The sequence below is a fragment of the Poeciliopsis prolifica genome, unplaced genomic scaffold, assembly GCF_027474105.1.
Source record: "Poeciliopsis prolifica strain line A6 unplaced genomic scaffold, Auburn_PproV2 SCAFFOLD015, whole genome shotgun sequence".
NCBI lineage: Eukaryota > Metazoa > Chordata > Actinopteri > Cyprinodontiformes > Poeciliidae > Poeciliopsis > Poeciliopsis prolifica.
In genome coordinates this window covers 767209-793662 of record NW_026562390.1, presented here as the reverse complement: position 1 = coordinate 793662, position 26454 = coordinate 767209, and the positions used below count along the sequence as shown (strand labels likewise).

Sequence of the window (26454 nt, the reverse complement as noted above, 5' to 3'; positions counted from 1 at the left end):
AAACTGAGCTGATGTGGACCATCAGAGGTTCTGCTGGTTCTTAATGGGATCAGCAGGAACATTAAATCTTTACAACTACTTAGATCACCTGGTTCACTGCTCACATCCAGATATCACTTCATGGACCTTTACCTTCTGATTGTCTCTGTGTGGACAGATACAATGTGAGCTCACTGGCTTCCAGGGATCTACAGGATCCATTTTAAAATCCTCTAAAACATCCAGGAGAGGACCCCACATGGACACACCCACATATTTCAGACCTCCTCCATGTCCACATCACCTCAGATCTAGTCATCAGAACCTGAAGACGTGAAGACCTGTGTGGACAGAGCCTTCACTTCCACTGTCCCCAAGCTCTGGGAAACTGTCTCCACCAAGTCCACGTTCAAAATCAACTTTTTAAAATGTCTACTGGATTATTCTGGTGTTACTGGTATTCATCAGTGTAGATCATCTTCCTCTTTCTGACTTTGAATTGTGTTCATGTGATGCTCTGTTTTTCTATGTTAACTTTTAATGTGAAACTCTTGGTGATTTCTTCTGTGAAAACTGCTGGATGAATATTTCCTGACTTCCTAATTGTTCCTGGTTCCTCCACAGAGTGAACCAGCAGAGCTCAGAGGTTCCCAGGGGTCCTCTGCATCAAACACAGCTGGACTCCATATTTATGGTCTGTATATGAACAACAAATACTTTTCTATGAGTTCTGTTCAAAGTCACCTTCATGCTGTACTTTGTAGACCAGAGGACTGTCAGTCTATCCAACATCCATCTGGTGTTTGGCTCCATGATTTCACTCTGATGTTTCCTTCATCTATTATTCTGTTCCAGCTGCTGGAGGACAACATGTTACTTTTGTGAAGAAAGAACTGAAGAAGATCCAGAAACTTCTGAGTCCAGATTACCCAGAACATTCAGAGAGTCAGAGAGATGATGAGGTGTTGGAAGGTGATGATGAAGAGCAGAGGAGGAGCAGCAGAGAGGCAGTGATGAAGATCACACTGAACTTCCTGAGGAGGATGAAGCAGGAAAAGCTGGCTGACCATCTGCAGAGCAGTAAGAGGATTTCTCCAGAGATTAGAATTGATAGATAAATTACACATTTGCTGAAGTGATCAATTCAAATGATGATTTTCTTTTGTGTTTGATTTTCAATATTGTGTTAATTTAGGACAATTTGCTGTAGTTTGTCAACATCAACTTAAATCTGGTCTGAAGAAGAATTTCCAGTCTGTATTTGAGGGATTGCTAAAGCAGGAGATCCAACCCTTCTGAACCAGATCTACACAAAGCTCTACATCACAGAGGGAGGGACTGGAGAGGTCAATGATGAACATGAGGTCAGACAGATTGAAACAACATCCAGGAAACCACACAGACCAGAAACAGCAATCAGACAAGAAGACATCTTTAAAGTCCCACCTGGAAGAGATCAACCAATCAGAACAGTGATGACAAAGGGAGTGGCTGGCATTGGGAAAACAGTTCTAACACAGAAGTTCACTCTGGACTGGGCTGAAGACAAAGCCCACCAGAACATCCAGTTCATATTTCCATTCACCTTCAGAGAGCTGAATGTGCTGAAAGAGAAAAAGTTCAGCTTGGTGGAACTTGTTCATCATTTTTTTACTGAAGCCAAAGAAATCTGCAGCTTTGAACACTTCCAGGTTCTGTTCATCTTTGATGGCTTGGATGAGAGTCGACTTCCACTGGACTTCCACAACAAGGAGATCCTGACTGATGCTACAGAGTCCACCTCAGTGGATGTTCTGCTGACAAACCTCATCAGGGGGAAACTGCTTCCCTCTGCTCTCCTCTGGATAACCACACGACCTGCAGCAGCCAATCAGATCCCTCCTCAGTTTGTAGGCATGGTGACAGAGGTCAGAGGGTTCAATGACCCTCAGAAGGAGGAGTACTTCAGGAAGAGATTCAGAGATAAGAAACAGGCCAGGATCATCTCCCACATGAAGACATCACGAAGCCTCCACATCATGTGCCACATCCCAGTCTTCTGCTGGATCACTGCTACAGTTCTGGAGGATGTGTTGGAGAGCAGAGAGGGAGGAGAGCTGCCCAGAACCCTGACTGAGATGTACATCCACTTCCTGGTGGTTCAGACCAAAGTGAAGAAAGTCAAGTATGATGGAGGAGCTGAAACAGATCCACACTGGAGTCCAGAGAGCAGGAAGATGATCAAGTCTCTGGGAAAACTGGCTTTTGATCAGCTGCAGAAAGGAAACCTGATCTTCTATGAATCAGACCTGACAGAGTGTGGCATCGATATCAGAGCAGCCTCAGTGTACTCAGGAGTGTTCACACAGATCTTTAAAGAGGAGAGAGGTCTGTACCAGGACAAGGTGTTCTGCTTCGTCCATCTGAGTGTTCAGGAGTTTCTGGCTGCTCTTCATGTTCATCTGACCTTCATCAACTCTGGTTGTGATGTGATGAAAGAAACACAAATATCTAAGAAATCTTCATTACCTAATAAATCTGACCTAAACTCTCTCCATCAGAGAGCTATTGACCAGGCCTTACGGAGTCCAAATGGACACCTGGACTTGTTCCTCCGTTTCCTTCTGGGACTTTCACTGCAGACCAATCAGAGACTCCTACAAGGTCTGCTGGCAACTACAAGAAGTAGATCACAGACCAATAAGGAAACAGTTCAGTACATCAAGGAGAAGATCAGTGAGAATGTGTCTGCAGAGAAAAGCATCAATCTGTTCCACTGTCTGAATGAACTGAATGAGCGTTCTCTAGTGGAGGAGATCCAACAGTCTCTGAGTTCAGGAAGTCTCTCTACAGATAAACTGTCTCCTGCTCAGTGGTCAGCTCTGGGTTTCATCTTAGTGTCATCAAGAAAAGATCTGGATGTGTTTGACCTGAAGAAATACTCTGCTTCAGAGAAGTTTCTTCTGAGGCTTCTGCCAGTGGTTAAAGCCTCCAACAAAGCTCTGTAAGCACACAGATTTTTAATGCAGTTATTTTATAGATTGAAATATGCTAATTATGATGTGAATATTCATGATTCAGTTTATATATTGATGCGTTGTCTCTTCACATTGTCCCATTGGGGGCATGCACAAAAAGGTAACATTTTCTTTCAGCAGCTGGACAAAGTGTTACATATTAAAGCAGCAAAAGTCCTCCACTGTAAAAATTTAAATTGGATCAATAAAGTGAATTGTGCAATTTTATGATGCTCCTTCCAACCTCCTTGCTACCTGTAATTCAGTTTTTAAAGGCTGGAGGTCAAACTATAGAATGAACCAGTTCACAGTAAATGCAAAGGTTGTGAAAAATAAAATATCTTTCTCTGTCTCATAAAAACATTGTTGATTTGAAATAATATAAATTTTGAGAAATTGTTTAACACACATTTTCCTCCCTGTCTCCTTAGACTGAGTGTCTGTAACCTCTCAGAGAGAAGCTGTGAAGCTCTGTCCTCAGTTCTCAGCTCCCAGTCCTCCAGTCTCAGAGAACTGGACCTGAGTAACAACAACCTGCAGGATTCAGGAGTGAAGCTTCTCTCTGCTGGACTGAAGAGTCCAAACTGCAACCTGGAAACTCTCAGGTGAAATGTTTTGAATCCTAGTGAAACCATATTTCTATCCACTAGCTGCTAGCAGAGATTGTCAAAAGTATTTGACCACCCATCAAAATGACTGTAATCAGGAGTTCAAATAACATTTGTGGCCACAAGTGTATGAAAGTAAGCACATTGGCATGTAGACTGTTTTTGACAAACATTTGTGAAAGAATATGTTGCTCTCAGGAACTCTGTGAAATCCAGAGTGGAACTGTAAAAGGATGTGCAACAAGTGGATTTTTGTTCATTATCCTGGACAGCTGAATAGGTGTGTGTATTTATTTATACATATAAAAAATAAAATTCCCTTCTCACCCACTGCGGGTGGTTCTTATCCTCTGGGCTCGGGTCCTCTACCAGAGGCCTGGGAGCTTGAGGGTCCTCCAGTATCTTGGCTGTGCCAAGGACTGCACATTTCTGGACTGAGATGTCTGATGTTGTTCCTGGGATCTGTTGTAGCCACTGCTCCAGTTTGGGGGTTACTGCCCCGAGGGCCCCGATGACCACAGGCACCACTGTGGTCTTCACCTTCCAGGCCCTCTCCAGTTCTTCCCTGAGGCCCTGGTATTTCTCCAGTTTCTCGTGCTCCTTTTTCCTGATGTTGCAATCACTTGGTATTGCTACATCTACCACAACGGCTTTTCTCTGTTGTTTATCCACTACGACAATGTCTGGTTGGTTCGCCATTACCATTCTGTCTGTCTGGATCTGGAAGTCTCACAGGATCTTAGCTCTGGCGTTCTCCACCACCTTTGGGGGTGTTTCCCACTTTGATCTCGGGGTTTCCAGTCCATATTCTGCACAGATGTTTCTGTACACTATACCTGCCACTTGGTTATGTCGCTCCATGTACGCTTTCCCTGCCAGTATCTTGCACCCTGCTGTGATGTGCTGGACTGTCTCAGGGGCCTCCTTGCACAACCTACACCTTGGGTCTTGTCTGGTGTGGTAGATCTGGGCCTCTATTGCTCTGGTGTTTAGGGCCTGTTCCTGGGCGGCCAGGATGAGGGCCTTTGTGCTGTCCTTGAGTCCAGCTTTTTCCAGCCATTGGTAGGATTTACTGATATCAGCCACTTGGGTTATTTGCTGGTGGTACATCCCATGTAGGGGCTTGTCCTCCCATGATGGTATCTCTGGCACCTCAACCTCCGTTCCCTGTTGTCTGAGACATTCGCTGAGCACATTGTCTGTTGAGGCTTTGTCCCTGATGTATTTATGGATCTTAGTTGTTTCATCCTGGATAGTGGTTCTCACACTCACTAGTCCTCTGCCTCCTTCCTTGCGGCTCGTGTACAGTCTCAGGGTGCTGGATTTGGGATGGAACCCTCCATGCATGGTTAGTAGCGTTCTAGTCTTAATATCTGTGGCTTTTATCTCCTCCTTTGGCCAGCTAATTATTCCAGCAGGGTATCTGATTACTGGCAGGGCATAGCTGTTTATCACACAGATCTTCTTCTTGCCATTGAGCTGGCTTCTCAGGACTTGCCTTATTTGTTGGAGGTATTTAGCTGTGGCTCCTTTCCTTGTGGCCTCATCGAGGTTGCCATTTGCTTGTGGTATACCTAGGTACTTGTAACTGTCCTCTATGTCTGCTATTGTTCCTTGTGGGAGTGAGACTCCTTCTGTGCGGATCACCTTCCCCCTTTGTGATCAGCCGACCACACTTCTCTAGTCCGAATGACATCCCAAAGTCAGTGCTGTAGATCCTGGTGGTGTGGATCAGTGAGTCGCTGTCTCGCTCACTCTTCGCATACAGCTTGATGTCATCCATGTAGAGGAGGTGACTGATGTTGGCCACATTTTTGAGTCGGTATCCGTAGCCAGTCTTGTTGATAATTTGGCTGAGGGGGTTCAGGCCTATGCAGAACAGTAGCGGGGACAGAGCATCTCCTTGCTATATGCCACATTTGATGGACACTTGTGCAAGTGGTTTGCAGTTGGCTTCAAGGGTGGTTTTCCACAGCCTCATCGAGTTTGCAATGAAGGCTCTCAGAATCCTGTTGATGTTATACATCTCTAGGCATTCAATGATCCAAGTATGCAGCATTGAGTCATAGGCATTCAATGATCCAAGTATGCAGCATTGAGTCATAGGCTTTCTTGTAATCGATCCAAGCCATGCACAGGTTGGTGTGTCGGGTTTTGCAGTCTCGGGCAACTGTGCGGTCTACGAGGAGTTGGTGTTTGGCTCCTCTGCTATTTACACCGATACCCTTCTGTGCCGTGCTCATGTGTTTATCCATGTGTTTGCTTATCTTGGCCACTATGATGCCTGACATGAGCTTCCAGGTTGTGGAGAGGCAGGTTATTGGTCGGTAGTTGGGTGGGACTGGACCCTTTGATGGATCCTTCGGGATTAGGATTGTCCGCCCTTCAGTTAACCATTCAGGGTGAGTCCCACTTTGCAGCAGCTGGTTCATTTGGCCTGCCAGTCGCTCATGGAGGACAGTGAGTTTCTTTAGCCAGTAGGCATGGATCATGTCAGGGCCTGGTACTGTCCAGTTTTTTATACCTGAGACTCTTTCTTGAACATCTGTCACAGTGATGGTTACCGGGGCTTGCTCAGGGAGGTTGCTATGGTCCTCTGGTAGAGAGATCAGCCACTGTGCATTGCTGTTGTGGGACGCCTCCCTTTCCCATATGCCTTTCCAGTATTGTTCAGTCTCCAGCCTTGGTGAGTCTCTAGACCCACCAATATATATATAAGTGTGTGTGTGTGTACATGTTTTACTCTTTTATTTTATTGAAAGCTTAATTTATTGACTTTTTTCCTCTTGTGAAAATGACCAGCTCGGAGCTTGTGTAACACAGTTGAGAAGGGTACAATATGTTTTAGGTAGATGGGCCAATAGGTTTGGCTGTCGGAGCACGATGGGTGTTTAAATGACACACATACACAGTTGAGTGAATTTAAAAAACAATTAGCTTTAGTAACATGAATCATAAACTCACAAGTGGACAAGACATACAATTAAGAAAATAAAATTACACACAATAAAATACATAAAATAAAAACAACAATACTTGGCCAAGTGCTAAATATCAAATTTAAATCTATTGGGTGCACTCTGGTAGTTTGCGCTCTAATCTCTTTTAGATGACAAATGAATCAAATTAAATCCTGGTTCAGGTCTCACTCAACATGGGAGGAAATCCAGATCTTTCTAAGTCCAGGTGGGAAGGCTCGCCATCAAAGTCAGTAGGGGAATCCACTCCAGGAACAATCCAGGAGAAGAGAAGAAAAAGCAAAAAAACAAAAACAACACAACAACAAAAAAAAAAACGATCTCAGTGCGGCACGTTCAAAACAACTAGACAGGGACTCTCATTCCAGACACGGAGGGCACTTCAGTTGAACTGAAAACAACTGCCAATCAACTGCTAGAAAGTGCAACAGTTCCAACTGATCTTAGTGGTTTCTGGCTCAGCTGTCTGATCAGGGTCAGATCTCCCGCTCACAATCAACGCTGCCAACACGGGAAAGAAGGTGGAGCCTCTGTGGCATTCCGCTCTCTGATTGGTCTAAACATTCATGGGAATCAAACTTCCCATTGGCCAGGCAGACTACCCCGCCTACCCAATCTCTATTTCCCAAAAGGCTATCCCCACTTTATGTGGGTTACACCCTCCCCTCTGAAGGGTATGCCCGTCCCTGGGCATCTGCAATACGACACTGAGTCGCACAGCTTAAGCATGCCTGATGGAATTATGGGATGCATTCTCCAAGCCATTCAGGGAGCTAGACAATGCTTCACTTAGACCCTGGAAAAGAGAATTCACCACCATCATCAGAGGATTTCCCAGTTTTGGATACTCTAATCTGTTTGGCTTTGTGTGTACTCTTTCAGAGCGACGAAGAAATGTTTCAGAGTTTTGAAGTCCCTCAGTCTGAAACTTTAAGGGTTCAGGTTGGGCAGTAACAGGTTCATTTACTCCATAAAACTCATCATCATATGCTGCATCTGAGCTCATCCCATTATATGGAGGAGTTTCCTCAGATTGCTGCAAATCCAAACACTGAGGGGATCCTTTAACTGAATTTAGTTCAGGTAAAACGTTTGCTTCGAATAATCTGTTATGTTCCGATAGGTTGTCATTTTCAGGTAGGTGAACACTTGATGCATCTTGAATATCTCCAGTACTTCTATCTCCTACAATATGAGTAGCTGGAACATCAGGTGAGAGGGAAACTACAGATCTCCCTGTTTCTGCTGATGGTCGAACTGCACTGGGATGCTCACTTGACTTGTGAGTTTCAGGCACTATGACATATACATCGGGTTTTGACACAATACGAGGGAACGATGTCCAATCAGGTACATCATCCAGATCTGAGATGATTTCCTCTTCACTCTCGACGACCGGACATTGTCTCGTTCTGGGTCTCCTGTTTGGACAAGGTTTGACTGTTTCAGGCTCTGCAGCTGCTGACAGGAATCCACATGGCAGAAGCAGGTCTCTGTGCAGAGTCCGCACTGGTCCATCTTTACTTTCCGGTTTAACTGTATAAACTGGCATTTCTCCAGCTCTCTTGAGGACAACATAAACATCCTCCTCCCACTTGTCTGCCAATTTATGTTTTCCACGCAGCTTCACATTTCGCACAAGAACTCTGTCTCCTGTCTGCAAAGTTGATTCAATCACTCGCCGGTCAAATCTGGCTTTATTGTGACTTGCATTCTTTTCTGCATTGCTAGTAGCAATACGGTAACTTTCTTCCAATCGAGATTTTAAATTGCCAACATACTGGGAATGAGTCTGCTTCGTAGCATTGGTGGGCAATCCGAAAATCAAGTTAATGGGTAATCTGGGCTGTCTCCCGAACATTAACTCGTATGGGGAAAATCCAGTCACATCACTCTTTGTACAATTATAAGCATGTACCAGAGGTTTGACAAAGTCTTTCCAGCGGAGTTTATCTGACTTATCAAGTGTTCCAAGCATTTGAAGAAGTGTGCGGTTGAATCTTTCAACCGGATTTCCCCTGGGACGGTAAGGGGTTGTACGCACTTTCTTCATGCCAATAAGTTCACAGAGTTCTTTTATGGTTTTAGATTCAAAATCAGCACCCTGATCACTAAGGAGCTTTTCAGGAAAACCATAATGAATAATGAAGTTTTCCCAGAGGCACTTTGCTACGGTCTGCGCTCGCTGGTTTGGGGTTGGTATGGCCACTGCATATTTTGTAAAATGATCAGTTATTACCAAAATGTATTTGGTGTTTGAGCGATCTGGCTCTATTGACAAAAAGTCAATGCACACCAGTTCGAGAGGTCGGTAGGTTTTAATGTTCATCAGTGGAGCAGCTTTTTCTGGATGTGTTTTTCTACGAACACATCTCTCACATGTTTTAACCATTTTCTCTATGGTCATATACATTTTTGGCCAGTAAAATCTAGTTCTTGCCAAATCTACTGTTCGTTCAACTCCAAGGTGGCCCATATCATGATGAAGACTCATGAGTGCTGTAGCTCTTAGCTCCTCAGGAAGTACAAGCTGATATGAAATGTTTGGACCATCTTGTCGCTTACGATAGAGCACTCCATTCTGCATCTCCAACCGAGACAACTGTCTGAGTAACAAAGGTAATTCTGGTAGCTCTAACCTGAGGCCGGGACATGGAGTTTCACCAGTTTCCAAGAGTACAATGATTGCATTGATAGCAGGATCTAATGTTTGTTTTTCCCTCAACTCTTCTTCTGAAAATGAATAAACAAGAGGGGACCCATCCACTTGCTCCTGCTGGAAGCAGTCAGGAATAGCTGTGGACTGGTGAGTGAGCGATTCAACTAATGTCAACCCAGGAGTGGCGGCTTGAACACCAGCTACAGATGAAGTGACCATATGACGTTCACAAATAGCCTTAATCACCTCCTGGGGAACAGTCTCTGGACTGTCAGCATTGCTCAGATGGTACAATGTGAACTGCCGGATTCTCTCACTTTCCTTCTTGGATGCATAATCATCCTTTGGTGGATCATGAGGTCGGCGAGACAGTGCATCAGCATCAAGATTTTGCTTTCCCGCCCTGTACTGAAGACTGAATGAGTAAGTAGAAAGACTGGACAACCACCTGTACCCTGTCGCATCCAGCTTTGCAGATGTTAAAATATATGTAAGTGGGTTGCTGTCCGTGACTACTGTGAAGTCTGTACCATATAGGTAATCAGAGAATTTTTCTGTGACTGCCCATTTAAGAGCCAAAAATTCAAGCTTATGAGCCGGGTACTTCCTCTCGCTCTTTGAAAGTCCTCGACTCGCAAAAGCTATGACTCGAGATTGACCATCTTGAACCTGATATAATGCAGCCCCAAGGCCAACAGTGCTGGCATCTGTATGTAAGACATACGGAAGCTGGGGGTCTGCAAAACCAAAGACTGGAGCTGATGTTAGCTTACTTATTATGTCATCGAAAGCTTTCTGACATTGAGGTGTCCACCGCTCACCAAAGGACTCCTTTGGGTTGCGATACTCTGAGCTTGAATTTATTTTCTGTCTCTTATTTAGCTTTCTGAGTGGTGGATAACTAGACGTTAATTCATTAAGTGGCTTTACAATAGTAGAGTACCCCTGAATGAACCGTCGGTAGTATCCAGCAAATCCTAAGAAAGATTGAAGCTGTTTAAGATTTGTGGGGATCGGCCAGGTCTGTAAGGCCGAAACTTTTTCAGGGTCTGTTTCAACTCCTCTCTCAGAAACAATGTGACCAAGGTATTTTACTGATGTTTGAAAAAATTTGCACTTCTCTGGTGCCAGTTTCAAACCATATGTCATCAATCGTTCAAGAACACGCAGCAAGCGCTGTTCATGTTCTTCCAGGGAGGCTGAGAAAATAATCAAGTCATCAATGAACACTAAAACTTCTTTTAGGTTCATATCGCCAACACATTTTTCCATCAGTCTTTGGAAGGTTGAAGGTGCATTTGTTATTCCTTGTGCATCCTGTTGAATTCCCAGAATCCAACTGGACACACAAATGCAGTCTTATGCTTGTCTGCTTCTTGCATTTCGACCTGATAGTAGCCTGACTTGAGGTCTAGAACGGAGAACCACTTAGAACCAGCAAGTGCAGTGAAAGCATCTTCCATTTTGGAAGAGCGTAGGCATCTTTGATGGTCTGCATATTCAGCTTTCTGTAATCTTCACACAGACGAACAGAACCATTCTTTTTGCGAACCACAACAATTGGAGAAGCAAATGGAGACTCAGATTCCCGTATGACTTCAGAATCTAGGAGTTCCTGTATATGTTGTCTCACAGCATCTACATCGTTGGGGTGTATCGGACGTGCTCTCTGCTTAAAAGGCGTCTCATCACTGAGCTTGATTCTGTGTTTCACTTTATCAGTATGGCCAAAATCCAGGTCATTCTGAGAGAAAACGTTTGGCATGGTGTTTAACATTTTGTTATTCCCTCTTTCCATTCAGTGGATAAAGGTGAATCTCCAAAATCAAAGTTCAGTGGTGGGAAGACTTTGCTTGAAATTTAGGATAGTCTGATTCGTTGACAGTATGTTCTTTGTGCAACACCTGTACTATAGCATTAACATCTGCCACAATGGTTTTGGGGGGAATGACTATGTCATGATTGGTGTCATTTCTCAGTACGACAGGAATATGACATGAGTGTTTGCTTGGTAAAGTTACTGCAATCGCTGAAACGAGTAAACCATTCGGTAGAGAAGAAGCTGATGGTTGCTCAAGAATAACATCTCTCTGAATGTTCAAACAATTAATGGAACAAAAGCTTCAACAACAGCGGCCCGCCTTGCAGGAACAACTTTAGGCAGCTTGCCTGTTAGTTCTGCACAACCAAGGCTGCTGTGGATAAGCTCCCTTTGTCGTATCTCAAGTATTTTGAGAACAGCCTGATAGCCATTCATCAAAGGCTGAAAAGATGAAAGTTCTGGTAATCCGCATAAAGAACGTCAAGTGCGTTTGTGCCTATAAGCACCTGTTCATGGGCTGCAGAGTGGAGGTGAGGAATAACCAAAGCCAGAGTGTTAATCTCAATATCAGAGCCAACAAACTCTTTAGGAAAGTGATGGTAAGCTCAACATATCCTAAATAGGGAACAAACTGGCCATTAGCACTCTCCACTTCAAGCAAATCATTTAGAATGAATGGTCAGATCAGAAAGGTGTTCTTCATAAAAGGACTGGGCACAGTTGTGACTTGCGAACCTGTGTCCAACAGACAGTTTGTGTCTTTCCCTGCAATAGACACTTGAGCTGTAGTTTTAGTTCCCACCAGGCCATGTGGCAATTTCGACCTTTCTACCCCAACACTCTTAACAACAGCTTTCATGGTTTTGGGACTGGAATTTTGTAACTCTGCTCCCATGTGTCCCTCTATGGGAGCAGACACTAGTTTAAATGTGTCTCACTTTGAGAAGCATTAGAGGCTTCCCAAGCAGCCTGCTTTTCTTTCAGCTGTTTTTTCTTAGCTGCTACAAGGGAAGGATTTGGTGCATTTTCACAGACTGAAACAACATGGCCATCCTCTCCACACTGGAAACAGTACCAGGGACGTGGTCTGCCATTTGCTTTAATTGTGGAAGGATGCTGACAGCTTGTTTTTGGTTTCACCACATGGGCTTCATGTGTGACACTTAGAGGAACAGACTTTTGTTGCTTAAGTTGTTTTGACTTTTGACTCTGACACAATGCTCTTCACCTGAAGGCTGAGGTCAGCAATTTGTTGCTTGAGCATCTCAAGATCAGTCTTATTTATCAAATCATTTTTGTCATATGCAAGATGAACTTGTGACATGGCACGCTGCTTGCTGGGGATGTGGCCAGACTTGGCATGGTTGAAATGCTGTCGCATTCGAGTCATTTTTGCAGCCTGTTTATCTTCTTTTGTCCTAAGAAGGCAACAATTCTGCAAAACTAGGAGGTTTATCTTTCTTTTGTTCTAACTGAAGATCGGCTATTAAAGCATTCTCCCAACAGCCTCTACAGAACTGCTTTAAAAGCTGTTGATCAAACTCTGGAGCGGATACACCACCACGTCTCATTGTTTTGCTTAAGGCTGTGTGTAGTCTCTGCAGGAAAACAGAAGGTAACTCTCCGTCATTCTGGAACGTGCTTATGAACCTAGCATAAAGCTCGTCACCATCTTCAACCGTCCCGTAGGCGGAGTCAAGCAACTTGAGATAAGTTGAGGGACTAGATTGTGGGCTCAAATGTTTAATCATTTCAGAAGCAGGAGGAAGAAGACTGTCTAATATACAATGTGTGCAATGCAAGTCTGACACAGATGGATCTCTGATAAGAATTTCAACACTTGCACGCCATGTATCATAATCTGCTTCATGGTTTGGACTTGGACTCTTGCCTGAAAAAGCTCTGAGTCTACTGGGTGAAGCAAACTGGGGTGAGGTATCACTGCTGCGCACCACATGCTCAACCACCACTCGCTGAACTGCATGTGGATTAACATCGATTACTGGCGTAGTAGTGGATTCAGATGAGAATGACAAAGTCTGTGGGGGGTTGAGATCAATCAGGTTTTTACTGAAAATAGAAGGGTTGAGAGGCTTACTTGGATTACTGCTGGTGTCAAAATCGGGGAATCTGTAGCCGTCAATGACTGAGGGTTTTCAGAAGATGGGATATTTCTTTTGCTGGTTGAGTCTTTTTGTGGGATAGGACTCTGTGGAGCTGAGGATTCTGGATCAGTCTGAGGTGATCGGGCAAAGGAACTTTCGACAGATGAAACTAGACTTTTAAGTTCCTCCTTCAACATTTCTCCTAGTGAATTTCCACTCAGCATGGCAATTTCAGAGAGTTGTTCCATGTACATTTTAGTAGCTTTGCTTCTGGCTTCTACGGTGTAGACACTTCCTAAAGCTTTCAACTCATACACAATCCCTGCTTGAGTCGTGCTTGGAAGCTGAAGAGGCAACAGTGGTTCCAATGTCTTCATGGCAGTTTCATGTGCAAACTCAAAAATCATGTTTTTATGGAAACCTGATTTAGGATCATCTAAGTGAATGTAACGGTTAATGGAACCATACTTCTGGAGAAATATTGATACTTACTCATCTATTTCTGACCCTGTCAAGCCACTAACAACCAAAGAATGGGGAATTTGGATGGACTCACGGAGTACCACATCCATTTTTTTTTTAGAAGTACTTAGCAAGTTCTAACAATACGTGAAAGATGTCTAACAATTAAACACACACACTCGTGCTCCTGGCTGGCTCGCCAAAGCTTCTCCTGTAACACAGTTGAGAAGGGTACAATATGTTTTAGGTAGATGGGCCAATAGGTTCGGCTGTCGGAGCACGATGGGTGTTTAAATGACACACATACACAGTTGAGTGAATTTAAAAAACAATTAGCTTTAGTAACATGAATCATAAACTCACAAGTGGACAAGACATACAATTAAGAAAATAAAATTACACACAATAAAATACATAAAATAAAAACAACAATACTTGGCCAAGTGCTAAATATCAAATTTAAATCTATTGGGTGCACCCTGGTAGTTTGCGCTCTAATCTCTTTTAGATGACAAATGAATCAAATTAAATCCTGGTTCAGGTCTCACTCAACATGGGAGGAAATCCAGATCTTTCTAAGTCCAGGTGGGAAGGCTCGCCATCAAAGTCAGTAGGGGAATCCACTGCAGGAACAATCCAGGAGAAGAGAAGAAAAAGCAAAAAAACAAAAACAACACAACAACAAAAAAAAAAACGATCTCAGTGCGGCACGTTCAAAACAACTAGACAGGGACTCTCATTCCAGACACGGAGGGCACTTCAGTTGAACTGAAAACAACTGCCAATCAACTGCCAGAAAGTGCAACAGTTCCAACTTATCTTAGTGGTTTCTGGCTCAGCTGTCTGATCAGGGTCAGATCTCCCGCTCACAATCAACGCTGCCAACACGGGAAAGAAGGTGGAGCCTCTGTGGCATTCCGCTCTCTGATTGGTCTAAACATTCATGGGAATCAAACTTCCCATTGGCCAGGCAGACTACCCCGCCTACCCAATCTCTATTTCCCAAAAGGCTATCCCCACTTTATGTGGGTTACACCTGGTCTCTACCTCAATGTTCTCATTTTCTCATCCTGTCATGAATTGTGTGTCTGCAGATTATCAGGCTGTTTGGTCTCAGAGGAAGGCTGTGCTTCTCTGGCCTCAGCTCTGACCTCCAACCCCTCCCATCTGAAAGAGTTGGACCTGAGCTACAGTGAAGCTGCTGTCGGCTGGACTGAAGGATCCACACTGGAGACTGGAAGCTCTCAGGTATGGAGGAACCTGCTGCAGGAGCAGAGAAGGTCTGATAGAGGAGGAAGAGGAGAAATGTCTTTAGTCAGTCTGCTGGGAAACATTTACTGTGAGCTGAACAGTTAAGTTGTTGCTCAAAGGAACAGTTTTTGCCTGTTTCTGCTCAGTTTTCCATCTCTGTATCCATCAGTTGAAAAAAGAGAAAGTTGAAATCTGAGATTCTCTCTGCTTTGCTTGAAGCTGGTGTTTTCCCTCAAACCAGACCTGATGCTTTTCTTCAGCCTAGATTTCCACTGGACTCTTTCTGTTAAAACTGACATTGGATTAATTTAATTCATGGTGGATTGTAATATTTCTCTTGCCAGCCTCTTTGTTGTCTGTTGTTCAAACCTTCAAGACAGGAGGAGCATCTACAAAATAATCCAGTTCACAATAAAAGTCAACATAAAAAATATGTGAAGTAAAAAGTTCTTCCAATCTTTCCAAGAACATTTTTCACTGGAAATAAAGAAAAAAATTTTTGTGATTTGTTAATAACAGAATTTCCTCCCTGTCTCCTCAGACTGAGTGGCTGTAACCTCTCAGAGAGAAGCTGTGAAGCTCTGTCCTCAGTTCTCAGCTCCCAGTCCTCCAGTCTCAGAGAACTGGACCTGAGTAACAACAACCTGCAGGATTCAGGAGTGAAGCTTCTCTCTGCTGGACTGAAGAGTCCAAACTGCAACCTGGAAACTCTCAGGTAACTCTGGGCTCTTGACAAATTATTTACAGATCCCAGCAGTTGGTTTGCTTTCTGATTTATTCCATGTTATCCATCCATCCGTCCGTCCGTCCGTCCGTCCGTCCGTCCGTCCGTCCGTCCGTCCGTCCGTCCGTCCGTCCGTCCGTCCGTTCAGACCTTGGTTTCTACCTCAATGTTCTCATTTTCTCATCATGTGATGAATTGTGTGTCTGCAGCTTATCAGGCTGTTTGGTCTCAGAGAAAGGCTGTGCTTCTCTGGCCTCAGCTCTGACCTCCAACCCCTCCCATCTGAAAGAGTTGGACCTGAGCTACAATCATCCAGGAGACTCAGGAGTGAAGCTGCTGTCGGCTGGACTGAAGGATCCACACTGGAGACTGGAAGCTCTCAGGTATGGAGGAACCTGCTGCAGGAGCAGAGAAGGTCTGATAGAGGAGGAAGAGGGAGAATGTCTTTAGTCAGTCTGCTGGGAAACATTTAGTTTGAAGCTGAATGTTTAATTTAATAATTAATAATATTAGGCGCCTCATCTGGAGGCAGAGATCATCACCCAGTTTTCTGGAATATTCTCCAGACTAAGAACGGCTCACAAGGAAAATTAAAGAGTGGGATGGTTTAATAGTTTAATAGGGACTCTGACTAAATTAATAAAGAAGTTCAGTTAGATTTCCATGATGATCTACTGATGGTAGAAAGATTTAAAATAATATTTGATGGAGCTCCAGACCAATCAGCCCCAAGAAGCAAAGATGAGAAGAAAAGTAACTCCATGTTGGTCAGATGGATGTTTAAAGTTCTGGGAGAGAAAAATAAAGAACTTTAGATTTTAAACAAAACTCACAACTTTCAGGATTTAATAAAATATAAAATACATAAAAAGTGAAGAAAACAATTCATGAGGCAAAGAAAGAAAGTGAGAATTTTAACAGTTTCATCCATTTAGTAGTTTGATCTCCACCAGGGGGCGACATCTGAAAAATGATCAAAGAATGAAAGGAATCAGGAGAGAATGGAAATCCCTTGTTTTCCAGAGGAAATGAAGAATTGCAGTGAATGATGGTGAAAAAGTAGAATTGTGCAAACCTTTTAGACAGATCCAAGAAAAGACTAATGTGTTCAGGTTTCCAGTAGTTGGGAAAGCTTTTGGGAATGTTCAATAAAATTTGGGAAAAATTCCCAACATGTTGGAAAAAGACAGAGACCCTTCATGTTGGAAAACTAGGAAATATACATCCGACCAATCAGATTCCAGATCCACAGCTCTGACGTCACATTTAGGATCAATAATGGAATGGTAATAAGAGAAAGAATCAGATTTATTGATAAAGTAGAGGGATGATATCAGCCCATCAGATGGTTTAGAAGAGGAGAGGAAGCATCATGGGACTGCAGAGGTCCTTCACCTGATCCTGTTGTTGGGACAAGAACTTTGTTCCTGAACTTAAGGACATTTTTCATGTTTCTGTTCATAAGTAAATTTAATCCTGGGAACTTTTACTCCACTACATTTTACAGTATCTGTACTTTCTACTTCACTACATTTCTATAAACGTTGCGTTACAAGTTACATCCAAGTCGCTTTGAGCTTTTGGATTTGTTGGTTAGGTTGAAAGTAATCAATGATTCTGGTGCCTTTGCCTCCATGATATCATGAACTGCTAACTTTCAAAAATTAACCATCAAATCTGAAAAACATATGGAGGCAAGTTAAGCTGCTAAACGCTGTCTGAGTTTTGGATGTGAAATTGATTTAGGTTAGAGAGTTTTATGTAATCTTACCAGCTTCTAGCTTAAATCGACTGCAATAAATGAAACAATTAAATAGTTGTAAGCAGCTGAACTGGCAGTAACATTGATTACTGCAGTCGGGGCGCATGGAGCGCAGCATCTACTGCCATGAATGTCCCAGTAACGTTAAACTCTCCACATCCTGTTACTGGATTAATGTCAATAATCTCATATTTACAGTCATATTCAATAAATTAGAATATGGTTCCCATGAGGCTCGTTGTCAGGTTTTAAAACAACTTCAGCAGAAATTAAACATATTTTTCATTAGACCCACATTTCTATATTCATTGTTTTTATTGATCTGTAATCTGATCAGAAATGTTTTCTGTAAGCAACAAATCATCATCAATAACAAATAAAAGCTTTAAAACAGTTTGAGGGGAATAAATCTGTATGATGTGTTTAACTTGTGAGCCGAGTTACTGAAATACTTTTCATAAATATTGTAATTTATTGAAAATGACTGTAGTTAAGGATCCTAGAGAGACGCAGGTCATCCTGAAATTATGATGCATAGAATCACAAATTTAATCTAAACTGTCAAAGAGAGAAAACACAATAAAACATGATTTATCTGCAATTTGTTCATTACTGATTGTTCCTGTCTCAGTGGAGGACAATGTGTGTCTGAGAGACATGTAATGTCCATGTTTGCTGCTGAAAGAGACTGATGGTCTGACCCCCCTCCTCCTTTCAGGGTGGAGCCTGCTGGAGGCCGATTCTTGACTCCAGGTCTGAGGAAATGTAAGTGTGTTTTTCATCTGATTCATGACAACAAAGCAGCTCACATTCAACCATCTTCAAACTGTCACATCACTCATTCAGGAGTCAAAGTGTCAATAAATGATCAATAACTGCAGCTGGATTGTGTTTGTTCTCTCCATCAGATTCCTGTCAACTCACCATCGACACAAACACAGTGAGCAGAAAACTCAAACTGTCTGAAGACAACAGGAAGGTGACATGTGTGGAGAAGCTTCAGTCATATCCTGATCATCCAGACAGATTTGATATTTTTCAGCTGCTGTGTAGAACTGGTCTGACTGGTCGCTGTTACTGGGAGGTTGAGTGGAGAGGATTAGTTTATATATCAGTGAGTTACAGAAGAATCAAGAGGAAAGGAGACATTATAGACTGTGTGTTTGGAGGGAATGATAATTCCTGGAGTCTGAGTTGCTCTGATAGTTATGGTTACTCTGTCTGGCACAATAACAGACAAACTCGTCTCTCCTCCTCCTCTGTCTCCAACAGAGTAGCAGTGTATGTGGACTGTCCTGCTGGCATTCTGTCCTTCTACAGAGTCTCCTCTGACTCACTGATCCTCCTCCACACCTTCAACTCCACATTCACTGAACCTCTGATTCCTGGATTTACAGTCTGGTCCAGTTCTGGTTCCTCTTCAGTGTTTCTGTGCTGAGTTGAGTCTAAAGAGTCTAAAGATTTTCCTCCTGTCAGAGAAATTTTCTTTAAAGCTTCTTAAATTTACAGATGGAATGAATCAACAGGTTCGCCTCGGCAGGTCTCTCCTTAGTACTCACGTAGCAGACATCACTACATTTAAGCCACCTGCCCCTGACTTCCCAGAGGATCCATCACTCTGCGTCTCTGAGGTCTGAGGCCGGGGACCAGATATTATCTTTATACCCGTCTTCATCCAGAATGTGTCTGGCCCCCGGGTTCTGCAGAACAGGATATTATCTGTCCGGATCACTACAAGAAAATCTACAAAAAACAGAAATATGAAATACAGCAGTCCTAATTCAAACCTCAGATCCCTGCCTAAAGGAACCTCAGACTGAAAATCTTTTTGCTTCCAAGCCACTTAAAGTAGCTCTTTTAAATATCAGATCACTCTGTGCTAAAGCTCTATTAATTAATGATTTCATCACCGAGTATAATGTTGATGTTATGTTTCTGACAGAAACATGGTTGAATGACGATAATGACCAAATTGTACTCATTGAATTAGCGCCTCCTAACTACAATTTTTTAAGTGAGAATAGAAAACATAAAAAAGGAGGAGGCGTGGCTTCTATATTTAAAAATACCATAAACTGTAGTAAAATGTCTTTGGGTCATTTCACATCTTTTGAGTATCTTGGAATTCAGGTTAAAGGCTTCAAACGAACTTTGACACTAACTTTATACAAAACTCCAGCATATGTGGAAAATTTCTTTACTGACTTGAATGATCTTCTTTCTCTCATATGCATTGATTATGATTGTTTAATAATTGTTGGTGATTTCAACATTCATGTGGACAAACCCGAAGACAGAGGAGCAAAAAAGCTCTAATATTTGAAAACAGCAGTCATCAAACCACTGCTAAAAAAGAACAATCTGGACAAAATCACTACTGGAGAATTACAGGCCGACCTCTGACCTCCCATTCATCAGCAAAGTTATTGAAAAATCTGTGTCAACACTTAAATAGTTTCCTCATGATGACCAACTGCTTTGACTCTTTCCAATCTGGTTTTCGTGCTCACCACAGCACAGAGACTGGCCTAGTCAAAGTATTCAATATTATCCATATCAATACTGACTGTGGGAGAACCACAGTGCTGGTTCTGTTGGACCTCAGTGTCGACCATGACATATTACTGAATCGACAGGAGAGTTAGGTTGGACTCTCCGGTTCGGTGCTCAACTGATTTGAATCTTGCATAAAACAGGGATTTCTTTGTTTCAATTGGAAACTTCTCATCAAAGAGGTCAAAGGTCACATGTGGGGTACCCCAAGGTTCAATCTTAGGACCCCTCTTATTTAATATTTAACATTCTCCCACTAGCTCAGGTTATAAAAGGTAATAATATTAGCTACCATAACTGTGCGGATGGTAGTGTCACCGGGTGACACTACGATTTCACCAGGTGACCTTTGACCCCATCCAATCACTGAATAAATGTTTAGAACAGATAAATGTGTGGATGTGCCAAAAATTTCTCCAGCTGAACAGAAACAAAACTGAAGTCATTATTTTTGGACCTAAAGAGGAACGATCTAGAGTCAATGCACAGCTTCGTTATTACAACTAAAAACTAGCGATCAGGCCCGAAACCTGGGAGTAGTGATGGACTCAGACTTGAACCTCCAGAGCCACATAAGGACAATTACAAAGTCGGCCTTCTATCACCTGAAGAACATCTTCAGGATTAGAGGACTAATGTCTCAGCCAAATCTAGAGAAACTCATTCATGCGTTTATCTTTAGTCGCATTGATTATTGTAACAGCGTCTTCACAGGTCTGTCCAACAAATCAATCAAAAAGCTGCAGCTGATCCAGAAGCTGCTGCTCGCGTTCTCACTAAAACCAGGAAGATAGAGACATTACGCAGTTTTGAAGTCCCTCCACTGGCTCCCTGTAGCTCAAAGAATAGGTTTTAAAATACTGTTGTTAGTTTATAAATCACTGAACGGTTTGGCACCACAATACATCAAAGATCTGATGTTGTTGTATCAACCTTCCAGACTCTCAGGTCTTCTGGTTCTGGTCTGCTCTGCATCCCCAGAACCAGAACCAAGAGAGGAGAAGCAGCTTTCAGCATCTATGCACCAAAACTTTGGAACAAACTTCCAGAAAACTGTAAAACAGCAGAAACCCTGACTTCTTTTAAATCGCAATTAAAAACACACCTGTTTAGAATTGTTTTTGAAATGTAATATGTAACAATGTATTGTCTATTATATGTTGCATGACTTTGTGTTCTTGTGTTTATGATGTAAAGCACTTTGTAATGCCTTGCTGCTGAATGTGCTATACAAATGAAATTTGATTTGATTTGATTCTGATTTTCAAACGCCTCCAGCGGCGCCGCCCTGCAGCAGCAGGATCCAGAACGTCGCTGCTCTTCCTGCAGCTTCTGGTACAAACCAAGCTGCTCCTTTTATTTTAAGGAGGAACGATAAGGTGGTGATGGACGGCAGCCGGCAGCCATGATGCCTGGCGGCTCTCGCTGCCACCAGGGATCAGAGGCGCAACTACAGATTCTAGAGGTGGGTGCCAACATGCCCCCCTGGACATAAACTGAAGAACAGCGCCACCTGCTGTCTCATGCAGCTTTAGTCATGCACTTAGAAAATACATATTATGGAACCTTTTTTAATGCTCCATATTATATATCTGGTCATCAATTGGATCCAATCAGAAGTTTAACAAAGAACAAATATATAACAGTGATGGAACTCAGTGCTCAACATTTCCTGCAGCGGAAATATGAAATCTTAACTGTCTGGACTCCATGTCACAGTTTTAACATGTATGACCTTTGAACCGTTACATCCCGTGACTTTGCACTCGCCCATTTGTCAAGTGCAGCATCAGATGAAGTGGACTGGGCCACACTGGGTCCAATAGAGGTCCCTGCTAACTGAGACAGGCCGTCGTTGCTCATGTTTGAACCAAGGTGTGTTGGATGAGCTTCAGCTAAATGATCTCTCTGCAGATGCCACTGTCAGAGGCCTGGTTAAAATACTCTTAGGGCTACTGTCACATTTGGAAATACCAAATCCAGATTCTGCTGAGTCATGAGGAAATGTCCCTTTTCTAGAGCCTTGAACCTGTCAGTAGACGGCTTGCTGGCTGGATTTCTTGAATGATGTCTTGACACATCACAGCTGGTCAGGGCAAATGTGGTCACTGATTCCTGCAGCTTTTGCTCCATTTTAATGGTGAATTTCAATTCCTCAGACACCAGTTGGAAAAGCTCTCAGCTCTTGCAGGAGTGTGTCAACAACAACATTGAAAACCTGAAGTGGCTTGTGGCTCCTTTTCATGATGAGCAGTGCATGAATTGCCATCTGGGAACTTGTTTTGCTTCCTGACTCGTTTCTCTTTGAGTTCAGGAGAAGCATCCATTTCCACGGCCATCTTGCCTGCAATGCCAAGTGTCTTCTGAAAGCCCTCTTCTCTATACTTGAGCAAAACCTCTTTCAGAGACTCCATCAGCCTAATGGCTGTGTCCATTCACACATCTGCTGCTTGTAGTGCCTTGCTTGCAAACTTGATCTCACATAATAAGTCATAGCAAACTGTGAGGCACACAAGGATCTCCATCCTAACAATGTGATCAGATAGTGACTTTGCCTCTGAGACAGTTTTGCTGTCTCCTGCCACTTCTCCAAGTGTTTGCAGTGCATCTAAAACTCCCCCCATCTGGAAACGTGGAGCTTTGACAGAGTCTAGCTTTGCTTCCCACCGGGTCACTCAGAGGCTTCAGTGTGACGGCGACAAACTCTGTGAGAACGTCCCGCCTCTTCACAGAACCCAAAGATGGTGTCCAATCTTTGGACAGAGCCAAAGACAGTTAGACTCTCTGCTAGATGAGGCTGCATCACATAACAAAAGGTTCAGGCTGTGGCTACAGCAGGGGATGAATGGAGCCTCTGGACATCTTTGTTGTATTAAAGCTTCAGCACCCTTGTTTATTGCCCTCATATTAGAGCCATTATGGTAACTTTGCCCTCTACAATCAGCCAAATCCAAGCCCAAACTCTCCAGTACCCCTGTTAGTGTGAGGCCTTTCCCAGTTGTGTCCTTCACAGCAGTGAAACCCACAAAAGACTCTGCAATAGTGACTTTTGTCTTCCCATCTGTATCAATATATAGAATGATGACTGAGGCCTGCTCTTGCTTTGAAATATTCCAGTTCCACTGCAAAGTCCTTGGAGGCTTTGGTCTGGCAGATATTTAGCCCAAACTCTCTGATATTGAATCTAGCAGTTCATTCTGAGCACCATGTCAGATATCCAGGGGTTTGTTTGGAGTTTGCAGCCTTTCTAACATGTTGCCAGTGTGACATCAGATTGTGCTCTGAGCTCCAGGATTCACAAAAAAGCTCCAGTTTTAGGATTTCCTGCCTGACAATTTTCCCCCTTAGTGGCAAGTTTCTCTCTGCAAGGAAGAGGATGCAGTCAATAACTGGAGCCAACACACTTCTCCAGTGAGCTTTTCCAGCTGCTGGTTCTCTGCAGTTCACTATCAATAGTCTTACCGAGGCGTAAGCCACATTTCTTTCCACATCAGAGAAGCGTTTATGTGACAACTACTGGTTTCATGGGGCTTCAGTGTTTTTGAAAGACATGGCCAGTTATTATACCCTCCACAAGCCACATGGCAGGAACTTTAGCTTCTCCAAAGAGCTTTCATGCAAAACAATAGACTTTGTTAGTATTTCTGGAATACAGTAACCAATCTCCTTCAACTTTCTCTCCATTAGACAGTAAACCAAAACAGTAAGCTTTGGGAAAACACCTGTTACTCTCCTCTGGTCTTGGATTTGGGCCATCAGAAACTTTGTGTGGGCCATTTTCAGCCATGATGCCTAAATGTTCCCGTTTTGTGTGGTAAAGGCCATTAGATGGATCTTGTGAATAAAGCCTCGTCTCAACCCTCTCTGCAGCTCTGCTCCTCTCTCCATCATCTGCATAGAAACATTTCAAGATCAAAATTTTTCTTCTCTTTCCTTTCTAAATGGGTTACATGTATTGGTAAAAATGATTGTTGGAGAATAATTGATCAAAAATAAATGCTGCATCCTGTAAGATATTAAAATGTATTTACCTAAACAGATATTATTGTCCTCAGCTTTATTTGAGCACAAAAACATGCACTAGCAGTGACATTGTAGGAACACGACTGATGATGATGATCAGCCCTTATCAATATGTTTTATTTTTCTTCATACATTCTGCTGCAGGTGAATCTGTGGCTGTTATTTTTGAAGATGCTATTGAATTGGTTGCATCTGTGTCTCTGCTAAAGGTGCAGGAACATGATGAGGTGCAGCTTGTGAAGATGTGTAATGGGGCTGGGTGTATGTTTGGCATATGTGCAGGAATGTGGCTGGCAGATCTAGTGCTAATTTAAAAAACTGATTCTCTGTCCTGTTTGACTGCTGTTCTCATCGTGAAATGAGGAATGATGGTAAAGGGACAGGGACATTGTTTGACAAGGACAACATGGTAAACAATGGTACAAGTGGTACCATTGTTTATGGTACTATTGGGGGAACTGTTGGGACTGGACTGCTCCACTGTTGTGTCCCAAATTAGCATCCACAGACAAGTTATTAATTTGGACACATGTTTTATTTTTTCTCCAAGTTTGATACAAGTACAAGTTAATAGTAGCATAGCATAAAGTAAATGATGAGGAAGCTGACTCTTCAACATTTTCCTTGGATATCCCTTTTCTCGCCATCAGCATAATAAGCAGAAGATTCTCAGTTCAACTCACCCAAATTGTGCTCAGTTAAATTTGTTGAATTGAGTTTAGTAATCTCTGCAGGATCATGTGAAGCATCTGTTGGAAGAAATAGAGAAATTATTTGTAAAAATACAAGGGATACTTCAATAAAGGAGAAGATTAATTCAACGTCTCTGACACACCTGAGTTGCCAACCGTTTTATTTTCCCATTTGTCAGGATTTCTAACCACACAGTATTTTTGCCATGAAATCTAATATGTGCAAATACATTCAAATTTTCAAATTTTGCAACTATTTTACTACTTTTTACATAAATAGACAGACAGACAAGGACATAATCAACTAAATCAGTGAACAAACTGCTGAGAAGCTGAGAAAGACTATTGGCTTTGTGAAGAAATTAGAAAACATGTTTCTGTTGCTGGTTTCAGAGTTAGCTGAAATTGTCCACACAATTAGCTACTGGAAATATCTTTGTGATTTTGCCCCTTAATTTGTTCAACAGTTTGTTCCAATCGTATCCCTTCAAAACTTTAATCAGAGCTTTCAATGCTTTTGATGCATTCTTGTCATTCTGTGATATAAAATCAACAAGCTACAGAAACACATTATTCTGTGGCCTTTAGGAATCTACAGTTGTGCATTATATGCATTCAGAAGCACAGTTCTGTTTTTACTCAGTCAAGTTATGAAAAGTGAAAGAAGCACATCTTTCTCTCTGAACATTTTCCTGCATGTTCTGTGTTTGTGGCTGAACTAAAAACAACCCCAACCTGTCGCATAAGCAAGTGCAAATTATTGATGGGCATATTTGCATTTGCATGAATTTAGTGCCATCTGCTTCCTGCTCTGATTTGGATTATTTTGCTTTACCAAATCACAGATTAGTCGTCATTGACGGCTCAAACATGAATGAAGACAATCTTCCTTAATCTGAACAAACATTTTATGTCGACCACTAAACCTTTTAAACGGCCGTGGCAACATCTGACCAGTTAGATTCATATTGTCACCCACCTGCCAAGAACTTTTGAGTATCTTTTGACAGAAAGTGAGAAACAGGTTAGCAATGTTTTAAAGACAGACTTTTATCAACTTTGTGACTTCATGTGCTGCTATTTTCAGTTTGACTTTGTAAATTAAAACCAGACCAATCAGTTTATATTTCAAAGACTCCATGCCTGATGGTCGGTACATGTCATGCTCTTTCTTGCATGTTATTCTTGCATGATTTCTTAGTCTTGTGCTGAGTGTGGAATACATGTGGATATAAACAAGAATGCCAGAGCTGAAGTCCACTCTATAAAACTTTGGCAGAGTGAGCCATCCCACAAAGGGCTTTTATTTCTGCTTCAGTGGCTTTGAAGGATTTTGTCAAAGAGGGATATTTGAAAGACAAAAAGACATGGCCAGAAATAAAACACCTGCTGCTACTTTTGAAAAAGGTGCAAGGACTGAGATCTGTGGACAACTTCAGGAGCCTTTGAAACAAGAAACTACCTTTCACAAGCACCAAGTAAATCAATTTGTTCATTGGTTCTATCAGCTCACAATTGCCGTCCGAAAAGGCAGTTATCAAAGAGAACATCACACATGTCAAGTCTTTTGTGTTTTGAGACCCACGAGAAAGCAGAAAAAAAGAACAGATCAATGTGGGGAATCATTCACTTTGACTGCCTGTCCTATTGGACCTTGGTGTTTTGTTCAGCTAAATTGTCCAGGTGGAGGGCGATGGTGAACCTGACAGCCTTGTGCCACCATGTTTTAAACCATACTGAAGTAGTGTGCCTTACAAAAGATTACTTATCCTTGAACTGTTTTTAATAATTTGTCTCATTACAGCAGCAAATGGATGTTACATTATCTACAACACAAGAC

At 42.5% G+C, this 26454-nt stretch overlaps 1 protein-coding gene across 1 annotated transcript; it reads left to right on the top strand.

Annotated features, from left to right (window-relative positions):
• Window positions 1-1965: 1965 nt before the first annotated feature.
• LOC129366663 (NLR family CARD domain-containing protein 3-like) lies at window positions 1966-21742 on the top strand. Its single transcript, XM_055040633.1, has 6 exons — window positions 1966-2962; window positions 3407-3580; window positions 15408-15575; window positions 15794-15967; window positions 18065-18100; window positions 21682-21742. The coding sequence occupies exons 1-6, from the start codon at window positions 1971-1973 to the stop codon at window positions 21740-21742; spliced, it is 1605 nt and encodes a 534-aa protein (XP_054896608.1). The 5' UTR covers window positions 1966-1970.
• The last annotated feature ends 4712 nt before the right edge of the window (window positions 21743-26454 follow it).